This window comes from Panicum hallii, chromosome 1, assembly GCF_002211085.1.
Source record: "Panicum hallii strain FIL2 chromosome 1, PHallii_v3.1, whole genome shotgun sequence".
Lineage (NCBI taxonomy): Eukaryota > Viridiplantae > Streptophyta > Magnoliopsida > Poales > Poaceae > Panicum > Panicum hallii.
Genome location: NC_038042.1, coordinates 3,503,016 through 3,522,725, shown reverse-complemented (window position 1 = coordinate 3,522,725; position 19,710 = coordinate 3,503,016). Strand labels below are relative to the sequence as shown.

The window sequence follows — 19,710 nt, the reverse complement described above, 5'->3', positions numbered from 1 at the left end:
CAATTAATAATCGCGATTATTTTGCAAATACCGCGATCTAATCCTGGTTCTTTGCGCATGCTGCGGGCGACAGCACTGCCGCCGGCGAGCCGCCGACCCTCCGCCAGAATAAACCGCAACAGGTTCTTGTCCTGCCAAGGGAAGCCTCCAGCCGGCGGGGCGTGCAAGAACGGCTCTCCGCCGGCGGCCAAGCGGGACGGCATTCTCTGCTTCCGTCCGCTGCGGCGGCGAACCCACCCGGGGCATCGGCTCGATCCGGCCATCCCGTCCAGCCTTCTCGTGCAGGCTGCCGCATAGTATTTCGGCTCCGATGTAACTCGGCTGCAGGTGCACCTTGCCGATGCATCTGCATCCGTGTTCGGCCGGCGGCGGCTTGGAGCGCCCAATGGAGGAGGCAATGTCTTGCTCTGTTCAGACTTCAGCTCGGTAACTGGAAACGAACTTTCGGAGGATCATGATAGGCAGAGGCTATTAAGATGATTACTATATTTCATTATATCGTGTTTTAATCAAATATAATAACCAAACGACTGTCACCTCTTGATCGAATCACCAACCAGCCAAACACCATCGACATGTATTGGCATGACAAAGAAACCAACCAACAAACCCAGTAATTGAAGCATTCTTCCCGTGATAATAGACGTGGTGGTTTCCTTAATCTGTCCACCGATCGAGACGCCGGCGTTGCGGAAGGACCACGGTCTACGCGCCGCTGCCGAGGCAGTTCGTGCAGAAGCAGTCGCCGGGGCGGCCGTTGGGCAGCAAGTCGCAGTACCCGCCGCGGTAGTGGTAGACAATGCACTGCGCGGCGCAGGCGGGGAGCCCGGGGGGCCTGCGGCAGGCGCCGACGAGGGCCGGCACCGGGATCAGCGGGCAGCGGCCCTGGCCCGGGACTACCACCACTTCCGGCGACGGGCTACTAGCACGGCGCGCCATCGCCGGCGGCGAGGCTTCGCCGGAGTCGGCGTGAGCACCTGCACGCACGCAGCCTATAACACGGCGATCAAAATGCATAATCTGATCTCTGTCCGGTGATTAACAAGAGAGACCATGGCGAGGTACTCAAACTCCCCATTTGTTTGCACAAGTATGATTTATATATATGTGTACTTACCAGAAGATAGGAGGACTATTAGCGCCAATATCGCGACCATATTGCTGCTACCCATGGCCAAAGCTTGGTATCGATATATCGAGTGTACCTCGACTGATTGAGGGTTAGAAGCTAGTGTAAGGTTTGATCAACTACCCATTTATAGGGCTGTTACTTAGAGAGAGATACTCAAGAAATGCCAGCTTGTATGCGTACATCTGTTTTTCTCATTTCATCAAGAAATTATTAGCCACCTCTTGGTGAATTAGGGCTAACTATTTGTGCGAATCAGGTGTCATCTTATGAAAGGAAATGCTTGGCTTGGCACATTTCACCAGACATCAACTGTTGAGGTGGCCAATAAGTGATTGTCACTAATAGATTTTTCTTGAACTGGAATTTAAATCCATGCCATTAACTAGCAGAAGCTAGATCATGAACCCTAATTCCTGCTTCTAAATTATTCACCTATGTCATCTCAAATTATTCACTTACCGTGGCTAGAGATCAGACGTTCCTTCAATGCTCCAATTGTAAAAAGAAAAAAAAACGCTTGTTTTAGAGTGTAACTAAATTTCGTGTGACTAACACAGTAGTTCAGAATTTTAAGATGGATTATATTTATGTCCAACTTCTAATCAAGTTTCAAAAACGAAATGTGCACTAACTAATATCACTGCAACGAAGCCCCTTGGTATTAAATAAATTAGTGGTTAGAATGCAAGCTACCCTAGCAAAAACTGCCTACAAACATAAGTATCTCTCGTGGTGGTTTACTCGAGCAAATATAATACGATCCGGAGGTAGAATAAGATCAATCAACCGTTGGATTTCTATCCGAGGGTAGAGGTCACCGATGGCAACGCCTTGTTCCAGGTGTCGGTTATGGTGGATGTAAGAGTTATTTATCATTACATCTATGCTTGAAACCGCAAGGGGATGTAGCTCAGATGGTAGAGCGCTCGCTTAGCATGCGAGAGGTACGGGGATCGATACCCCGCATCTCCATTACATTTTTACCTTTTCTTTTTCGTGTTTTATTTTTTTTCCCTTCTTGCTTGCATTCCCGTTTAAAATCCCACAAATCTGTTCTTTTTTTCCTATTTGCTTGCGCTCCCGTTTAAAATCCCACAAATCTGCTCATGCAATTCGTGAAACATGTGTAGATGTCAGGACGTGATCAGCAGACAAGATGGTTCGGCTCATGCATTTTTATTTATTTATTTATTTTTGAAAACGGCTCATGCAATTCTGCTTATTGCCTGCGAGAGGATCTACTGGGCGGGGCCACATCAGCATGATGATGGGCGTATACGGCGAGGACGGCGTTCTCGACGCTGATGACTTGTGATGGGCCACAGATGAGCAAAACGAAATAGATGCAATGGGTGAATGGTGATTGCTCGTTGCAATTTTCGCTCCAATCATGGACTGCCAAATTATCCCACCACACCTTACTCAGAGGGCACACATCACGAGTAATGAATCAAGTCGACGAACCATAAAATTCACTCAACAGTTCCGCAGATTGATGCCTGGGCACTACGAGCAAATTTTACCCCTTCTGCAACTAGCATACAAGCCATGGATCTGAGTCCATTTCAGCTCAGTTCGAAGTGCTCCACATCATCTTATTCGAAACAACAGCTAGAAAGAAAATGGCCGTCAAAATTGCAGCCTTTCCTAGGCTACTGGAGGAATGAGTAGGGATCCCAGCACATCAGTGCTTGGCGCTGACGAGAGCCATGTGGGCGATCAGGTCCAGAACCCGGTTGCTGAATCAAACCAAAGAAAGCTAATGAATCCTTTGGCCAATTGAAGAATTAACCTTAAAAACACAATGAAATAAGCACCAAACTCTCACCTGTAGCCCCACTCGTTGTCGTACCAAGACACAAGCTTCATGAAAGACGAGCTCAGTCCAATACCAGCCTTGGCATCAAAGATGCTTGACCTGACATACAAGAACAGTGATGCGATTTCAGCTACCTTTTCCCCACACGCAGGACCAGTTTGGTTACGAGACTAGATTCAAGTAATCACCTAGAATCACCAACAAAGTCATTGGAAACAACATCCTCATCTGTGTAGCCTAGAATACCTTTGAGTGCACCCTCTGATGCCGCCCTGAAACAAAGAGATGATGTGTAAGATCTGCTGTAGGTTGGCAGGATAAGATGTATGTTTGCTCTCTACACAAATCTTAGACAGATAGGAAAGCTGAAGCAGAGCACACTTCAAATGAAGTCCACACGGAATTTCTAGTGCAACCTGAGTAACATGAGCAAACAATTGAGCTACATATTGCGCAACTGTGAAGCCTACAGGCAATTGAGCTATATATTTTGCAACTGTGAAGCCTACAGGGAGCAATATGTTAAACTGATATTATTTTATACTGGCAGCATCAAACGCATGCTACAACAAACTCCATTCAATGTGCATCAAGCACCAGGGAGTCTGAAATAGTTTGACCATTATGTGGGGCCTCGAATTGGGGCAAAGTACGACTCCTTTATCGATAACAAACCAGAAACTGAAAGGTGTCAAAAAAAGGAACCACACGGAAGTAACAAATGAGATAGTTATGTACTTGATGGCTGCTTTCACATCATCATAGGAGGCGCTTTTCTCAATCCGGCATGTCAAATCGACCACAGAGACATTTGGTGTTGGAACTCGGAAGGCCATGCCAGTGAGCTTTCCGTTCAGCTCAGGTAAGACTTTTCCAACAGCCTAAAAGTAAAGCAAGACAAGTCAGCCAAAAACACAAGTTTTGAAAGAAACAAGACGTGCCTTTGACTTTGAGCTACCTTTGCTGCACCAGTGGAGCTAGGAATTATGTTTTGGCCAGCACCACGTCCACCTCTCCAATCCTTCATTGAAGGACCATCAACAGTCTTCTGGGTGGCTGAACATGATAAAGTAACATTTTCATGACAACTAAGCTTCAACAAATGACTTAAAAGATAACACACACTAGAGAACAACCAGCAACGAACCTGTTGTGGCATGAACAGTTGTCATGAGGCCCTCCACAATGCCAAATTCCTCATGGACAACCTGCACCGCATGATCAACAAATGAGTGTGTTTGGAAAGGCAGAAATATGAACCACTGGATCCATTTATTGTGATTGCCATGAACTATTGCACGACAGAAACTGAACACTTGTTTAGAAAGCAACAAGAAAAATGACCTTGGCAAGTGGAGCAAGGCAGTTGGTGGTGCAACTTGCATTAGAAACAACATTCATCTTTGGGTCATAGCTATTCTCATTAACTCCAACAACAAACATGGGAGCATCTGCTGATGGTGCCGATATCACCACTTTCTTGGCACCACCCTGTAAACAAAGAAGAAACCTCACCATTTTGTTTGATGTATGAAAAAAGTATGGTGCTTGTTAATTAGATGGCATTGTTGAAGAACTGGTAGACAAACCTTCAAGTGTGCAGATGCTTTCTCAGTTGTCGTAAAAACACCAGACGATTCAACAACATAATCCGCCCCATAGTTACCCCATGGAATCTCTGCAGGATCTCTGAAAATATTGAAGCAAACAGTTGCAGATTCTTAAAAACGCATATGTAATAGAACACATGAAACAAAAACTCATATGTAATAGACATATAAAACAAAAACTAAGAATCTAAACTGTTAATTGTAAACGCTACAGAACAAAAAGAGCGCAACAAATCATTATATGAGGATAAGAAGTGAAAAAGATTGTAATGGTGCATTACTCTAATATACAACAGTGAGTGCTTGTGTTCTGAAAATAACATAAGTGCAATGTTGCGAACATTATGCATTTACATGGTAACAGATCAAAGAAATTTGTGACACTGAATGACATGCTTGCTAGGATGCGTCTTTGAAGCAGGCTGAAACAAACATTTGCCAAGTGATTGAAGTAATTCAAGTACAAGCCATCTAATGTCACAGAAGAAGAGGTATATGTCAATTAGAACCCAAAAAATCAACCTTGTTAGTGAAATTGCAAGAGAGCAATGCCATGCGCAATAAACAAATACAATACAAAGATTAGGCACAGTAGCAATCAAATCAGATAATCCTGATGCAGCAACAAGTGTCAAAATTACCTTTTGCTTGTAATTGTGATCTTCTTCCCATTGATCTCCAGGGTCGAATCATCCACAACATGAATAGAACCTTTAAATGGACCGTGAGTGGAGTCATACTTGAACATATAGGCCTGGAGAAGGGTACGATTAAGTTGTTAAACCTATAGTGAACGAAAAATGTAATAGCAGAATAAAATCTGTCGATTCAAATGCACCGCATCATTACAGTGGATAATTTGCATTCACTGAACAGATACAATAGGGAAGACAGTTGCAAAAAAAAAAATACTTTTGTATGATCATATACCAATTAACTTGTAAACCCAACGATTGCATATCATATTTAAGCAACTATATGAAAGCGCGTAAAGCATAACATCCATAGCCAACAGAAATATAGTTAGCATTAGATTAAACAGTATTGTTTCAATTAATGTAGTACAATCTTGAAGTAACTGTGCATCTCAGCTCAGGTGCAGCAGTTCCCAAAGGTCCAGAAGAAAAATGCATGCAAAACTTCTAATCAGTGCATTGCTGTTAAACAAAATGTCCAGACTCTGAAATTTGAAATATTAAGATTAAATAATCTCACGTTGCTTCCTTACCATGTACTTAGCATCAATGAAAGGATCATTCACAGCCACAACTTCAATATCATCTCTGCTGGTTGCAATTCGCAGGACCAACCTGCCAATCCGTCCAAACCCTACAAGAACAAAAAAATGGGTACGTACAACTCAGAAGTATTCTCCTACTCTATACTCTTTGTAACAAACTGCAGATTGACTCAGAAAGACGAGAACGAATTAACTGCTCAATGTAGTTAGCTAGTGCAGCAAAATAGTCAACTGAGCACTAGAAAATGTCCTTGTAAAACCTCACAACATGATATCTAAAGAAGTGCATTTCATTGCAGCATCCTAGATATTAACAAAACAAGGCAGGTCAGGACTTAAGACAGAATGCATTGACCAGCAAGGCCAAGGAGTTCTATAGCTGATCTATCTCATTCAGATTACAATAGTTTTTGCATCAACTTAATTCCAACAATGCCATTTAGAACTCACCGTTGATGCCAATTTTCGTCTTCTCCCCACTCGAATATTCTACAGAAAAACAAAAGAGAAACATATTTATAAATCCAGCACAGGCTGCACAATTCTCGTGAAATTTACGGTCGGTGTCTCGGTGAGCCCAACAGCTACTTACGTGGGACTGCAGGGGGTGCCTGTGTAGCTATCGCCCTCAGCGGCTCGATGTTCCTCGCACTTCAGTTCACAAGAAGTTAAGAGAGACCACATCAATATCTGAAATTACATTCACAAAGGTAACGAGAACTTTGGTATAAAGAGCGGGTGCTTACGACGAAGAGGAGGCCGCGATGGACGGGAAGCTGCAGCCAAAGTGTGCTGAGCCGGTGCTCCTCACGCGCGAGACCTGCAACGTAGCAGACAAACCGCATCAGTGGGCACCGCAATGTGCTAGGAATTACACATCAGGGGTGAGGACACTGGAACCAATCAGGAAACTGGTGTCCTTCCAAGGGGCCGGGGACAAATAGGAAACCGCTGGCGCCTGAGAACAGAATTTGAGACAAAATTCCGACCCCAGAAACAAGGACAAGCACTCTGATTCCCTGAGGACGGAATGGTGCGATTTTACGCCCAAACAAATGGCCAAAACTCAGGAGGAAAACACTAGTAATTTTCGCCGAGCACACGGTTGACAGTGCCACCAAACCAGGATCCGAACCAAATCTACGCGCAGCAGTGAATCCACGAAAGGAACCCGCAACCCACCCGCGCGAGCTCCAGCAAACCGCCAGTAGAATCACCGGAAACCCATGGCACGAGAGAGAGAGAGAGAGAGAGAGAGTAGCGGCGTCGGGTGAGTATACCTTGATGGGGTCGACGGCGGCGCGGGATCCGGCGGCCGCGGCGCGGAGGGGCACGGAGAGCGCCGCCATAGCGAGATGTGGAATGGGTGCCGGGGCCTGCGCGCACGTCTGCTAGGGTTTGACCGAGGCGGCGGGGACGGGGAGGGGACCGGGGTTTTTGCCTTTCGGGGGCGCGGAAGCGGTGGAGCGAGGCGAGCGTGCGAGGGAGGAGCCGAAGCCGAGAGGAGGGGAAGGTGGCGGCGGGGCGTGAAGCGTTCACCACTTCACCCGTTCAGCGTGCTCGTTCTCGTATATATAAAAAAAAAGAGGAGGCGGAGACAAAAACAAAACAAAAAAGGAGGCGGCCGCGCAGCGCAACGTGCAGCGCGTCGCGTCCCGGCCCCGCCGCCCGGGGGGGGGGGGGGCGGTAGGTGGCGGTCGCGCCCGTGCCCGTGCGATCGCCGCGGCGCGGGGCTCCTTCACGTGCCCTCTCTTCTCTGCTGCGCTTGTGTGCGTCGCCTACCCCCACCAAACCTCCGAGACTCTGGGCTCCTAATATGCTCCCAACCACCCCGGTAAAGACAATCAAGGGCCCCATCAGGCTTTGATTATTGAGAACGGAGATGAATTCCCATTCGTCTGTACGGCTCTATGCGGCTCCCTTTGACGGCATCGACGCCGTCCACCGCCCCAGATTGATTTCGATTTCGCCTTGTTCTCCTCTCACGCGTGTTTGGTGATTACTTTTTTTCTGAGTGGACACCTAGGGTTTGGGCTTTGCTCGCAGACACCGACATCTTTTGGTCCATTTTTGGAGCACAAGCATGGAGTGCCAGTACCTGTTAAACGCACTGGGAGCCTGAACTGTTACTTCTTCGTAGTAACAATTCCAAGATGCATGGAGGAGCACGCCTTTGGTTCAGGGATGCAGGCTTTAGTTGCTTTGCTGTTGTTATCGTTTTTGTGTGGACTCTGGATTCACAACAGCAATGCTAACTAGCTTGTAATGTAGGGTGCTCGCTAAGATGGGGTATCGGTTCTTGACCCTCGATTGCCTGAGAGCTGAGGCCCGCACCATCAGCCATCAGGTCTAAGCTGGGAAACAGACGTAGCAATTTGGAAGTATTCATGGCGTGCAGTGGGATGTCACCTTCAGCGAAAGCAGACAGGCAAATTCATTAGAACAAATTCGTGCTTGGTTGCCCACGCATAGCATTTCCCTTTCCCCCGCTAGAATCAGGACCTGGTAATAAGAAAAGCACCAGCACCGGTCGCCCTTGCTCTGCGCAAAAGAGCAGGGAAAAGAAAGAAAGATGGCAGCAGATTCGCTTCCCACCCGATCGCTACGAGAAAAGTGCTCCACATGTGCCGGTCGGTCGATGGCGACTATGAACCATCAGGACAAGGCCGTTCGTTTTAACCACCAGTAGCTTGTACAGGGGTGTCTTCATCGCAGAGCCTAATCAGAGGCGTGAGCGAGCGAGTGCAGTCGCTGCCCGGCAGCTTTGGAAATGGGCCGGGAAAGGCCTCGAGACCTCCGCGCCCTGGGGGTTCTGCAACGGGCTGCAGTGACGTCGAACATGGCTTTCCGGGAGGGAGGCCGGCGGTTGAGGCGCGGCTGCGCATGAGAAGGGCATGGTTTGAGCGGTGCGGGCGCCGTGCAAGGCTGGTGCACCGACGGGGCCCATGCTTTCTCTGATGTCTCGGCCGTGTGTGGGGTGCAACGCCACTCGGAACGTGTCAGCTGGTCCTGTCCACGAACGAGATCATCACAGGTTGGTACTCCTCCAACTAGCATGAGAGATCAGGACCAGATGAGACGACCCAGCAACGCCTTCGCTTCCACCCGACGCGATGCGGGTGATCTCACCGATCCGAAAGGCGCAGACAGACCCACCAGCCAGGCAGCCACGGGGCCGGGGCGGCGGCTCGCTGCCCGCCACGTGTCCCCGCGCCGCGCCCCCACATTTAAACGTCCCGCTCGCCACCCATCCCTCCCTTCCCCTCTTCCAATTCACGCGCCCCCTTCTCCCTCCCCGGCCGATTCGGCGATTCCCCATCCCGCCAAGCCATCGCGCCTCCCGAATCCCCCGCCGGATCCGAGCTTCGGGAGGCGCCCGTGGCGGGGATCTCCCCAACCGCCTCGCGACCCCGCGCGCCGGCGCACCGGTGAGCTCCATTCGCGGCACCGCCTCGATTGTTTTTCCCCCCCGGCCTCCTCGTCGATTTAGGGAGAGGGAGCGAGGTCTGTTTTGGGGGGAATCGTTTACAGCTTTTCTTTTTCCGATTAGATTTCGAGGCGCGCTATTGCAGGGAATGCTTGCTGCTCGCGCGTTCCTTCTGTTTGGTGGGAGCGCTGGTGATGCCAATGCGGGCCGGGGCATGCCGTCGTTGCTGCTCCGGTGGTCTCGCTGCGCGGCGTGTGCGTGACGCTACGTACGTTTCGGCAGGTACGGCGGCCTGTTCGCATTGCGTGTGGTTCTCATAGTTTGAGTTCTTTTTTCCCTTACGGATGCTGTGGCGTTGTGCAAACGTCGGAGCTGGATTCGGTTTCTCGCCTCTGTCGCGAAGTCTGATGCTTAATGTTCTGTTGCGGCGGGAGAGCTTGCAGTGATGTGTGCATGTTGAGCCCTTTTCGGCCGATTAGATCATCATTTCGAACATTGTGTGGGTCTTTCACAGATTTTAGGGGGGCTGGCCCGTTTACCGTACCACATTATAGCGTGTAGCTCCGTCCAATTGTTCAGGTTTCGGTCTGGTATGCCAAATTCTGAATGTTTCATTCCATGTCGGTGAGTTGAAGTCTGGACGCTCATCTGGTATCATGTAATTCATGTTTGTTTTTTGTGTCCTGTTTTCTGTCAGCTGTTAATTGTTTGCTTTCATGTTTTATGTTCACGTGTTTTTGTCAGACGATGCCAGTTGCCAGATATCTGAAAATGCATATTTTGGTTTGTGGAAACATGATTGCTCTTGATACCTATTAGTGTGCGATGATCGCAGACTCTTTCATGGTTATCCGGTCATCAGCTTTATGCAAAATATCCATCACAATTTCCTGCTCAAAATCTAAAACCATTTTCACCATCCACGTTAGTCCAGAACATAATGCAGATTGGGGCATCGGGTTTCGTTTAACTTAAACCAAAATAAGATATGGTATGCCAACTTTAACCGCTTTTTCTTTCTTTTTCAACAGACATCAACATAAACATCTACTGACCAGTACAAAATGGCAATAAGCTTCAAATATTGGGACGACTGCTTGGATCCAGAGGATATGAGATTAATGTGGCAAGATCCTGTTGTAAGTAAAGAGTGGACTGATGCTGGGGAAGAGCAGGGACAGAAAGTTCATCTCTCACGGGACCCTGATGGTGAGGCATATCTCACACAAACTGAAATGATGGTGAGTGGTCACTTGAGTTCAGTAATCTTGGTAGTGGTAACTCCAGAATAATGGAAATCGTATTGGAACCTGCTAAATAAATGATCACATACCAGTAGTGGCTACCAAATTTTCACTCAATTTGCTGAAGGCAGAAACTATCAACAGTGTGAATTTAGTTGCAGACATCTTGTTTTCTTTTGCTATATTTAACAAAGTGTTCACTGAGTGTTATTGGTCAGGAGTTTTTACTGCAAAGCTGTTTGAAATAAGTTTGAAAATAGATGACAAGGGGTATTCGTTATTCAAATTCCATTTGTTCTTTATGCAACTGTGGCTTTATACTTATTCTTGTGTACATCCATTGATTCTTTCAGGCAGTGGCTGCAATCACCATTCATAGACATTTCAAATCACAACTGGACCCGGTATTGTTTCAATTTCATTATGTTCAACCACTATTTGCACTTCCTTTATTTTTCTTAGTCATCATGACCAACAATGAGTACAACTGCATGTTACCTTATTGTCACAACACATTGTCTGTTATGGTTCTCTTGAGTCAGAAGATAATAGTAAACAAATCCTGTGAGACAAAGTATAGATAATATCCAGATACCTTGTTACTGGTAGAGCGGTATGTATCCTTGTCGAGTTGCTGAGCTTGACTTTCTTCTCGTGCAGTATATGATAGGTGCACTTGCGGAAATTGCAAGTGGAAGGAAACTCTTTGTAGATACCTACGATCGCAAGACAAAAGAGACCAAGGTCGGGATAATGCAGGTGGCACCTGAAGTTGCTCAATGGCTTGGAAGGTAATCATCAAAAACTCGGTTAATACAATTTAATTACAATCTTTTCCTTCTATGTTCTGAGACTAAATCTATTATCTTCGTTGTTGCCAAGGGAACTGGGTTACAAGAGTTATAACATTGAAGATAATACCAATTTGCTCTACTGGCCTCTTGTAAATGTCTACTTTGGTGCTGCTTATGCGAAATGGCTCTTCTCTTGTGATGATAAGTATGCATTTCACTTGGTACACCATGTTTTGCTGATATTATCATCTCCAATCTTTCAAAAGTTAAGATGCAATTATATCTTACAAATGCTGCAGACAAAGAACTGAAGAATTTGTTGTTAGAGCATATAAGGGCGGCAAAAAGAAGGCTTCTCACAAATCAACTTCTCCCATTTTCCAGCGTTATCTTTATGTGAAAGAGAGCTTGTTGTCTATAAGGTGTTTTTCTTAATGGCCTACTTCCGTATCATGAATTTATTTATCTTAGCACTTGTGGCGCATGAAGGACCAGTTTTACAGAGCTCGACTTATGTGCGAAACTAGTTGGCCCAAGTTGGGAGAAGATTGGTGTGATCATCCAAAGAAGGGCCCCATGCCCAACTTGACATATTTGACAGTATTTAGCCTGCAGTAGGATTCATGTCAAGTTGAAACCCCAACAATATTTTAGTTCACAAGTCCACAAAAAAAGTATTTTAGTTCACAAAAATGTTATTAAAGACTTAAATGCTACTATACATCCTTGTTATCACAAAAAAGAAGAATGCTGCTATATATCATTCTACTATTATAATGGAATAGAGTAACCTACACAGAACATCAAGATCATTTCTGTTCATCTGACATGAGTGTTAAGCTCATGAGCTAAGCAGTTTTTAAGAAGTTCTTTTTTCATGAATGACTGCATCATGAAATAGACCTAACTGATATATTCAGAACTTCAGGCTACATGGATTCTATGTCATCTAAAATTTTCCTTTCATGGCCTTAAAACTCCCTACATCCCATTACATACCAATTTATCTTACTGCAATAGAAACCACACAACAAATTAAAGTCCAGATGTGATTCTTTTGCAGATAAAGCTATGCCTTTGTTTGAAGCTTGAACTTATATCCAGCTTCATCTGTGCACTTTCATAAATTTCCTTTGACCCTGTTGACAGACTGTTTCTCACTGTTTTTTGGCAGACAACCAGAAATTTGCAATGAGCTCACTTCTGGCCCAGAAAGTTTATCAGGCACAGGTTACATTTTTGCTTTGTTATTTTTTCTTAATTTTCTTGCTTGAGCTTCATGTAGTATTTAGTTATGCACAAAACTAATTACATATGGTCTTCTTCTGACACACAAAAAGTTAACCAAACTAATATATAGTCATCATTTTTGAGTCAGAAGCGCAGTTGATATATTGGGATTCCAAGGTATCAGAGGCTGATATGGATGCAATGTGGAAGCATCCTGATGTGTCTAAGGAGTGGACAAAATCTGGTGAGCGACGTGGAAATGTACGATTCTCCCATGATGCAAAGAAGAGGCCTTACCTTTCTCGCGTGGAGGTGAAGGTAAATCTGGTTATAAACATTTGCAATAACCTCTGCATCTCTGTTCTAAAATATTTAATAGCATGTGTTTTTGTACAAAGTATCATTAAGAAGCTCAGGAGTACAGCAACTTTTGCTTACACTGCTAAAAGTTCAGCTTTAAGATTTATAAAGTATAGATAGTTGGGAGATCACAGAAACTGAACTTGACTACTTAAACTCTTGACCTAGTAAATTACGGCTTTGATGCCACCTTTCACGTGGATTGCATGTAACAGAATATTGTATTATTTTGCATAGCCAGTGCTGCAGCATAGGCATAGTTGTTTGCTGCTTAACCGTGCACTTCAGACATTTCTTTATGGCCAAGTCTCTAAGTATGCAGCTGGTTTTCAGCTGTTCCCTCATTATATCTTTAGCGCATCCTGAAAGCAGTTTGTTAATATTTTGGTATTTACAAGTCTGAAAAAGTTGAAAACTTAAAAGCCTCAACATTTGCTTGCTATACACTTCCCTATCATGTGATTCCAAGTGCCATGACCAAATATTGTTCAGAGGAACATTTCTAATGTTCATTTAAGTATCATCACCTCATTTCTTATGTGACAGTAACACTATTTATTATCACACTGGTGAATTTGCTACCGATACGTAAAATTTCCCTTTATCTCAGACTTGTCCAATTCTGAATTATGATTTCAGGCTGTTGCTGAAATAATCATATCACGCCATTTGGGCACAAGAGGATCGAAACCAGTAAGTTTCGGACAGATAAGCCATTGCATGTTATTCTAGCGGTTAATGTATGCCATATATCAATTTGATAAAAGATACCACCTCTTGAATAGCATGATTTCTTCGAAAGGGCGGCAAGAGCATTGCCGCTGAACTTATTAGAAGAAAAGGAATTGGCCCAGTTCTTAGGAAAAACCGTGCCCAAAAACCAAACAACTGCTCATGTTTATATTAATGTAGTGTGATTTCTTTATATAGCAAAATATGAAAATGCTTTTGCAACCAAAACATCTGTCATGCAGCATAGTTTAGCTCTGAGAGATTTTTTTTTTTAATTGTATTATATTAAAGGCATATACTTATTATTCAAGCATGAGTATCCATCATAATACATGCTATGCTCACTGTATCTTGGGTCTTCAGTCATGCAAAATTATTTGATACTGATGCATGTGCTAGTTATTTACCAGAATACTTCCTTTATCTTACTTACGCTATAAATATTTGAATATTATGTAAATGAGCTTAAAGGCACATGCCAATCACCTTGTCATGTCTCCCTATAAAACTAATAAATATAATAATTATTTTGAGTTGAAAAAGCCAGTTGTATTAACCTATGTGTAATCACTACTAGGTGGGGTGATCAGTTGAGTTGGAGTTACTGATTTTCAAAACAGTGTCCCACTAACAGTAGTACATTGTTAGAATTTCAGTTTCATGGACTCCTGCATTATGAACTAATACTGATTGGATTGTTGGGATCTGCACAGGAAGCTCTTGCGGCACTTGCAGAGGTCTGCAGTATGCGCTTTGTTCATGGAGTAAGTACCCGGACTGGATTGATGGGAATAGACTACCCTACTGCTGAATGGCTTTCCAGGCAAGTATAATATCGTCTCTAGCTTATACTTTCACTAGCCATGAAGTTGCAAACTGTCTCTAAAAAGATATGCTCAGCTAATCTGGAATTCGTAAGAGCTTCTCGTTTTGAATTGCACTGCTCATCCCAACATACTGGAAACTCCCTTTTGTTTTACCAGTCCGTGTTACTTTTTCCATGTATGCATCTTCGCAGTAATGCAATGTCATAGGTAGTTGAACTTCAGTGTTGCCCTATACAATTCCATAAGTACATACATAGTGATCAGTATAATATTGAATACAAGAATTATGTTCATAAGTTCAGAAGTCAGATAATAGTATGTATTATCTGCGAATTAACTGAAACAATAACTAAGCACTAGGATAGTTGGTTGTTTGGAAGCAAAATTTTCACTGCTCTGGGTATTATATAAATATCCATGCAAATTTACCTGTACTTTCCTTTAAATGCACAGAGATTGTGGCTACAGGGCGTATACAGTGATATCTGTGGATGATCTCTACAATCCTTTTGCATCAATGTACTTTGGTGCTTCTTACTTGGCATGGTTGTCACGCTATGAAGGAAGGTTAGTCGAATCTTATGAAAAGCTATATTCATCTTAGTGGATCTATGAACCATTGCTTTACTAAAAGCTGGTGCATTCTTTGTTCAGGGAACAAAGCTATGAATTCATTGTCCAAGCTTACCTCGGGGGACCAGAGAATGTTAGCCTTCAGGAGACTGGTCCGTTGTGGAACCAATTCTTGGAGGCATTAGCACTGTATCACGACCCAAAGAAGTACGCTTGTGCTTTTTGTTTGACACTTTGCTTGGCATTTTCCCCCAATGAATCTTTTAGCCTAAAATGAGATTTGGGCTCCATCAAAACTTGTGTAACTGAGTAGTCAGCCAATATTGTGCTAATGAGTAATATTGGCATACAATTTTTCTAACGTGCCATAGCCTCATTAACCTCAATATTGATTCTAACATGTCTATAAATGCAAGCAATTTTAGACCTCGGACTATCATTTCATGACCATATTAGCACTTAGCAATTGTATCAATGTTCTCGGTCTGCACATTTCTGATCATGCCGGTAAACTGTAAACATTTTCAGGGAGAATAGTAGCTGCTGTATTTTGTGAGGTTGTCTGATATGCCTCCATCTTTTGTTACTGAAGGTATTGACTCCATTCCAAGCCCATTTTCCCAATTACATATTTCTATTCACGAATTTTTTTAGCAAATTATGCAAATTTTTTTGCTTGATCTATAAAAAAATCCGGGAGGTATGGTACTATAGTACAACTGTCACTTATCAATTTATGCTGAGATTTCTGAGGTATTATTAATTTATTATTGCTCTACATAAGAATTTGCCTCCTTGTTGGGTGGTTGCAGAACAAGCAGACATTTTGAAATGATAGATTATCCTGCTCCATTTCCTTGAATACCATATGGCTTGATTAGCTTTCATTTATGTCAAACCATCTACTCTGTGCTGCATAGTAAAGTTGTGCACCGAACTGTTTGCTATGTGCCTACATCAGCTGCTAGGAAATTGGATGGTGACTTGGGTAATGAGCTTGAAACAAGGACAGTTAACTTTCTTTCTTTAGATACCAGAGTGAGCACCAGTTGGAGTGCATTATAGCAAGAATGCCTTTTATAGACCCTAATTATCTACCGAGTCAATCAATGAATGCGATAGCAACAGTGAAATGAGATGATCTGGACACCACTCTGTCCATCTATACCATCTGCTTATCGTTTTCACCAAATTGCAGGTTCTTCCGAGGATCATTTATGAATGCTCAACGATGCTGTTGCCAAATTTCAGATCCCCTCCCGAGGGTTCAGCATCGACAAGCAACGCGCTTTGCATGAACTACATGATGAGGTACAGGGCAACAGGGGCTGTCAATCCTGATATATTTTGGCCGTCCGCCCCCTTCTCATGGAATGCACCATGCTTCTGTTCCATTTGGTTCCTTTTCCTTTTACCCTCGGTATATGCCAAAGGTCGTAATCCTGTTCTGTCCACCTTTTGCTGTGTTGTAAACTGCAATTTTTTGTTGTATAGGAACTCATTAGAGGACAAAGCCTTTTGTAAAAATGTACAATCACCCGCGCTCCATAGTACGTATGTGTGCTAGGTTGTTACAGATGGTGAAACATGCCAGTTGCTGCGGAACAAATGTAGATTCTCCAGGACTGTATGTAGCTCTCCTCCTGTGACGACGATTGATCCCAGATGCCGTCAAAGCCCTGGACGTAGACATGTTACCACTGGTCCCGAGTCCTCAGTAAAGCCGAGGAATGCCATACCACCAACTGTATTCACAACTGCCAGATCTGCTGCTGACTCCATCTGATTGTTCGAGGTACGTATCATTGTAATCTAGCTGAACTCGTGAGATTCCTGCACAGCCGGGGTAGATCCGTAGATGGACGGCTGCCCCAATTCGGCCTCACTCCAATGCATTTTTTTTTTACCCGTCACGTCGTGTGGCTTTACGGTTTGTTCGCAATGAGCCGGTACGTGCCAAATCGAACCGTGCAGGCACGTGATGATCGAACTGATGGATGTCACTCACCGGTGGTTCACCACACCAGCAGTCGCCCAAGGAGCATCCAAAGCAAGCATGGCAGATTCCCGATTAGTAGCAGGTATTGTACTGCTAGAGCTAGGAGCACCACGTACCGTGAGCACGTTGCACACGGTCGTGAAAACGTGAGCGTGACTCACCAGCATGGTGCCGGGGCTAGTAGGCTAGATGATCCACGGCGTGACGGCAATCTTGTCGCTCGCGCCCCCACTGCACTGCAGCCTGCAGGAACTTGTGGACAAGGGCACAAGGCGCCGGAGCTTTTAATCATGGAGCCGTTCGCTTTAAGCAAGGCTCCTCTCTTCTTTTTATCCCCCGGCCCTTGTGCTTCGGGTTCCAGTTGAACCCAAATCCAAGCTACCGGATCGTCTGCGTCCGGCGGATCGATCGGACCCGTTCGTCCATTTGAAACCGGCAAGCACGTGCGCCCTCTCACACGCGCGCTCCCTGCTCGCTAGTAGACACAGAGCAAGTCTGCTTGCTCGGAGAGATGAGACGAGACCGTCGGAATCTCGAGGGGAATGTTGCCGCTGTCCCGTGGCTGATCTATGGATGGAGCGCCAAACTCGGATTGCATCGCATCGCGGCTGATGGGGAGGCGAGGTGATTAATGGTAGCGCGACGCGTGACTACGCGAGGATGGTCTGCGCCGAGCAGCGGGGAATGCTAGTGGGGAGAGAGGGAGGGCGGGGCTTCGAGGCTGGATGGGAATGGGAGGCCGGCTGGCGGCCGTTGCTGGTGGCGGAGGCGAGCGGGTGCGGGCGCACGACGTGCCGCCGTGTCACGCTCTGCTCGACGACAAGGAGCGCCCATGACGGCATGCCTCCCCCGTCCGGGCGTCCGGCGTGCCGGCCCACCGTTTTCGTCCCCTCAGATCCGCAGTCGAGTCGCGGCCGGATGGATGGACAGCGGACAGCCCAACGGCGCGCCGCACGCGCCAAGCTGACGGCAGCGTCGGCCAGCATCTTCGAAATGCTTGGCACGCCGTGAAACGACAATGCTGATCGCCGCGGGATCCTGTTGCTGGCGGCCGATCACCACGCGCGTGATCCGGTTCATGGCCGCGCTGACGCAGCCTCAGCCTGCGAGGCGAGCGCACACCCTAATCGGAGCGAGCGATTAAGTGGACGCCCTATAAATCGCGAACACGGCCGCGCGGGCGGGACGGGACGCACCACCTACCCTCCCACCAAGAACACTCCCCACTCCCGCTCGTCTCCGCGTGCGCCCGGCGCCGGCGCCACTCTGATACACCCACCACACCAAGAAGAATCGTGGGCGCGGCGATGGCGGAAGGCAGCTGCGCGGCGGTTGCGCCGGCGCCGTGCCGGCTCGGCGGCGCGGTGGCCGCGCCGGCGCCCGGCCGGCGGTGCTGCGGCATCGGCGGCGGCGGGGGCTGCGGGCTCGGGCTCGCGCGGCTGGTGCGGCGCCTGCGGGGGCGGGGCAGGCGGGCGCTGCGCGCCGCCTCGTCCTCGACGCAGCCGCGCCGGCGCGCGTGCCAGTACGACCCGCTCAGCTACGCGCGCAACTTCGACCTCGGCGGCTGCGACGGCGACGGCGACGCCGCGCGCGGCTACTACAGCTGCTCCTTCTCCTCCCGTTTCGTGCTCGTACCCGCGTCGTCGTCGTCCGCCGGCGCCGGCGCGGTCCCCGCCGGCGCTGCTCCAGCAGCAGTCGCGACAAGCTAGAACAAAATGGATGTTAGCGTGGGCACTGGGCAGGTTGATTGCTGCATCATCCTGCTGTCCCTGTAAATACACACACTTCATCATCCTGCTGTCCGAGCGATTCTTGCTTTCTCGTCACACTAGCAAAGTACTCTTGCTCCAGCTACTGGCTAGTTGCTACTCTGTTCAGGTGTGCAAAAAATTCCGAGCTCTGAGCTGCTGCCTGCTGACCGCAGCGCTGGCTGCCGTATGTCTGCGCATCCATCGCGCCGCACCAGAGCCGGCCAGAGCGCCCTTGACGCCGTTCCCGCTAGTGGCGCACCAGCTACACCGGCCGTCGTCGGCCTCCATTAATCCATTTCTCCGGTGCTGCGGTGGAACCAGATGATGGCATGGCATCGAGAGAAGGGGGAGGAAGAAGGCTCGGCTCGCCACGTCGTTGCCTTTCTCCCCTAATCGGGTGGCAGCGGATCAGGTCCGCGAGTACTGCGGCGGACGCGGCACAGGGATCCCGCCGCTGCCAGACCGCCATCCTCCGCCGAAGCCTGTGGATTTCTGAGACACCTTCACATCGAGCATGCTCTCAACATGGAGCAGGGGCGCAGCGGAGGCCTCCGAGGCTCCCGCCTTCGACGCCGGGCGTCGGCCGCCGGCGAGCGGCCACCGTAGCCTCGAGACCGTGGTGTCGCTGCTGTAGCTCAATCCAGACCGCAGATATAAGATCCAACGGTCCATATTGCCTACAGACGGCGGTCAACAAAATTTGCACATTAGCCTGTCATTCGGATCACACCAATATTTTTTATAAAATTCCTTATTTGGATCATAATTATTAATCATAATCTAACATTTTACATATAACCCTCTATTTCGGATCGCGCTAAATATTTATAAAAATCCTTCTATCTAATTTTAATAGACCCCTCGTTATTCCATGTTTGCACCTTCCAACCTCGTTCCTCCATCTTCCTCCCGAGGACGGATGATGCTTGCCATGTCCGCTCCGCTTGCCGCCGATGAATGTCTGCCGGTGGT

At 46.9% G+C, this 19,710-nt stretch overlaps 3 protein-coding genes and 1 non-coding gene across 7 annotated transcripts; 3 read left to right on the top strand and 1 right to left on the bottom strand.

Moving 5' to 3' along the window:
- Window positions 1–2,031: 2,031 nt before the first annotated feature.
- On the top strand, window positions 2,032–2,104 carry TRNAA-AGC. The gene has a single exon. It is a non-coding gene; the product is annotated as a tRNA-Ala (tRNA).
- A 385-nt stretch (window positions 2,105–2,489) lies between these two features.
- Window positions 2,490–7,365, bottom strand: LOC112901018 (glyceraldehyde-3-phosphate dehydrogenase GAPCP1, chloroplastic-like). The gene is made up of 14 exons (XM_025969834.1): window positions 7,082–7,365; window positions 6,548–6,621; window positions 6,394–6,452; window positions 6,252–6,290; window positions 5,790–5,890; window positions 5,203–5,315; window positions 4,541–4,640; window positions 4,296–4,442; window positions 4,099–4,159; window positions 3,910–4,007; window positions 3,690–3,832; window positions 3,140–3,223; window positions 2,961–3,050; window positions 2,490–2,871 (listed from the first exon to the last, which is right to left on the bottom strand). Exons 1-14 carry the CDS (start codon window positions 7,148–7,150, stop codon window positions 2,817–2,819), a joined length of 1,233 nt encoding a protein of 410 aa, XP_025825619.1. The 5' UTR covers window positions 7,151–7,365; the 3' UTR covers window positions 2,490–2,816.
- Window positions 7,366–8,722: 1,357 nt separating this feature from the next.
- Window positions 8,723–16,610, top strand: LOC112894047. Of its 4 annotated transcripts, none has more exons than XM_025961631.1 (15): window positions 8,968–9,229; window positions 9,374–9,510; window positions 10,260–10,469; window positions 10,826–10,876; window positions 11,133–11,263; window positions 11,355–11,471; window positions 11,566–11,688; window positions 12,441–12,496; window positions 12,645–12,814; window positions 13,496–13,549; window positions 14,302–14,411; window positions 14,869–14,982; window positions 15,070–15,195; window positions 15,517–15,580; window positions 16,187–16,610. In XM_025961631.1, the coding sequence occupies exons 3-14, from the start codon at window positions 10,293–10,295 to the stop codon at window positions 15,542–15,544; spliced, it is 1,257 nt and encodes a 418-aa protein (XP_025817416.1). In that variant the 5' UTR covers window positions 8,968–9,229; window positions 9,374–9,510; window positions 10,260–10,292; the 3' UTR covers window positions 15,545–15,580; window positions 16,187–16,610. The 4 variants fall into 4 exon arrangements, with proteins under 4 accessions (XP_025817431.1, XP_025817416.1, XP_025817424.1 ...); XM_025961639.1 differs by having other exon boundaries at window positions 9,352–9,510; XM_025961646.1 differs by lacking the exons at window positions 8,968–9,229; window positions 9,374–9,510 and adding an exon at window positions 8,723–8,835.
- Window positions 16,611–18,294: 1,684 nt separating this feature from the next.
- Window positions 18,295–18,858, top strand: LOC112884829. Its single transcript, XM_025950430.1, has one exon. It carries the CDS (start codon window positions 18,295–18,297, stop codon window positions 18,694–18,696), a length of 402 nt encoding a protein of 133 aa, XP_025806215.1. The 3' UTR covers window positions 18,697–18,858.
- The last annotated feature ends 852 nt before the right edge of the window (window positions 18,859–19,710 follow it).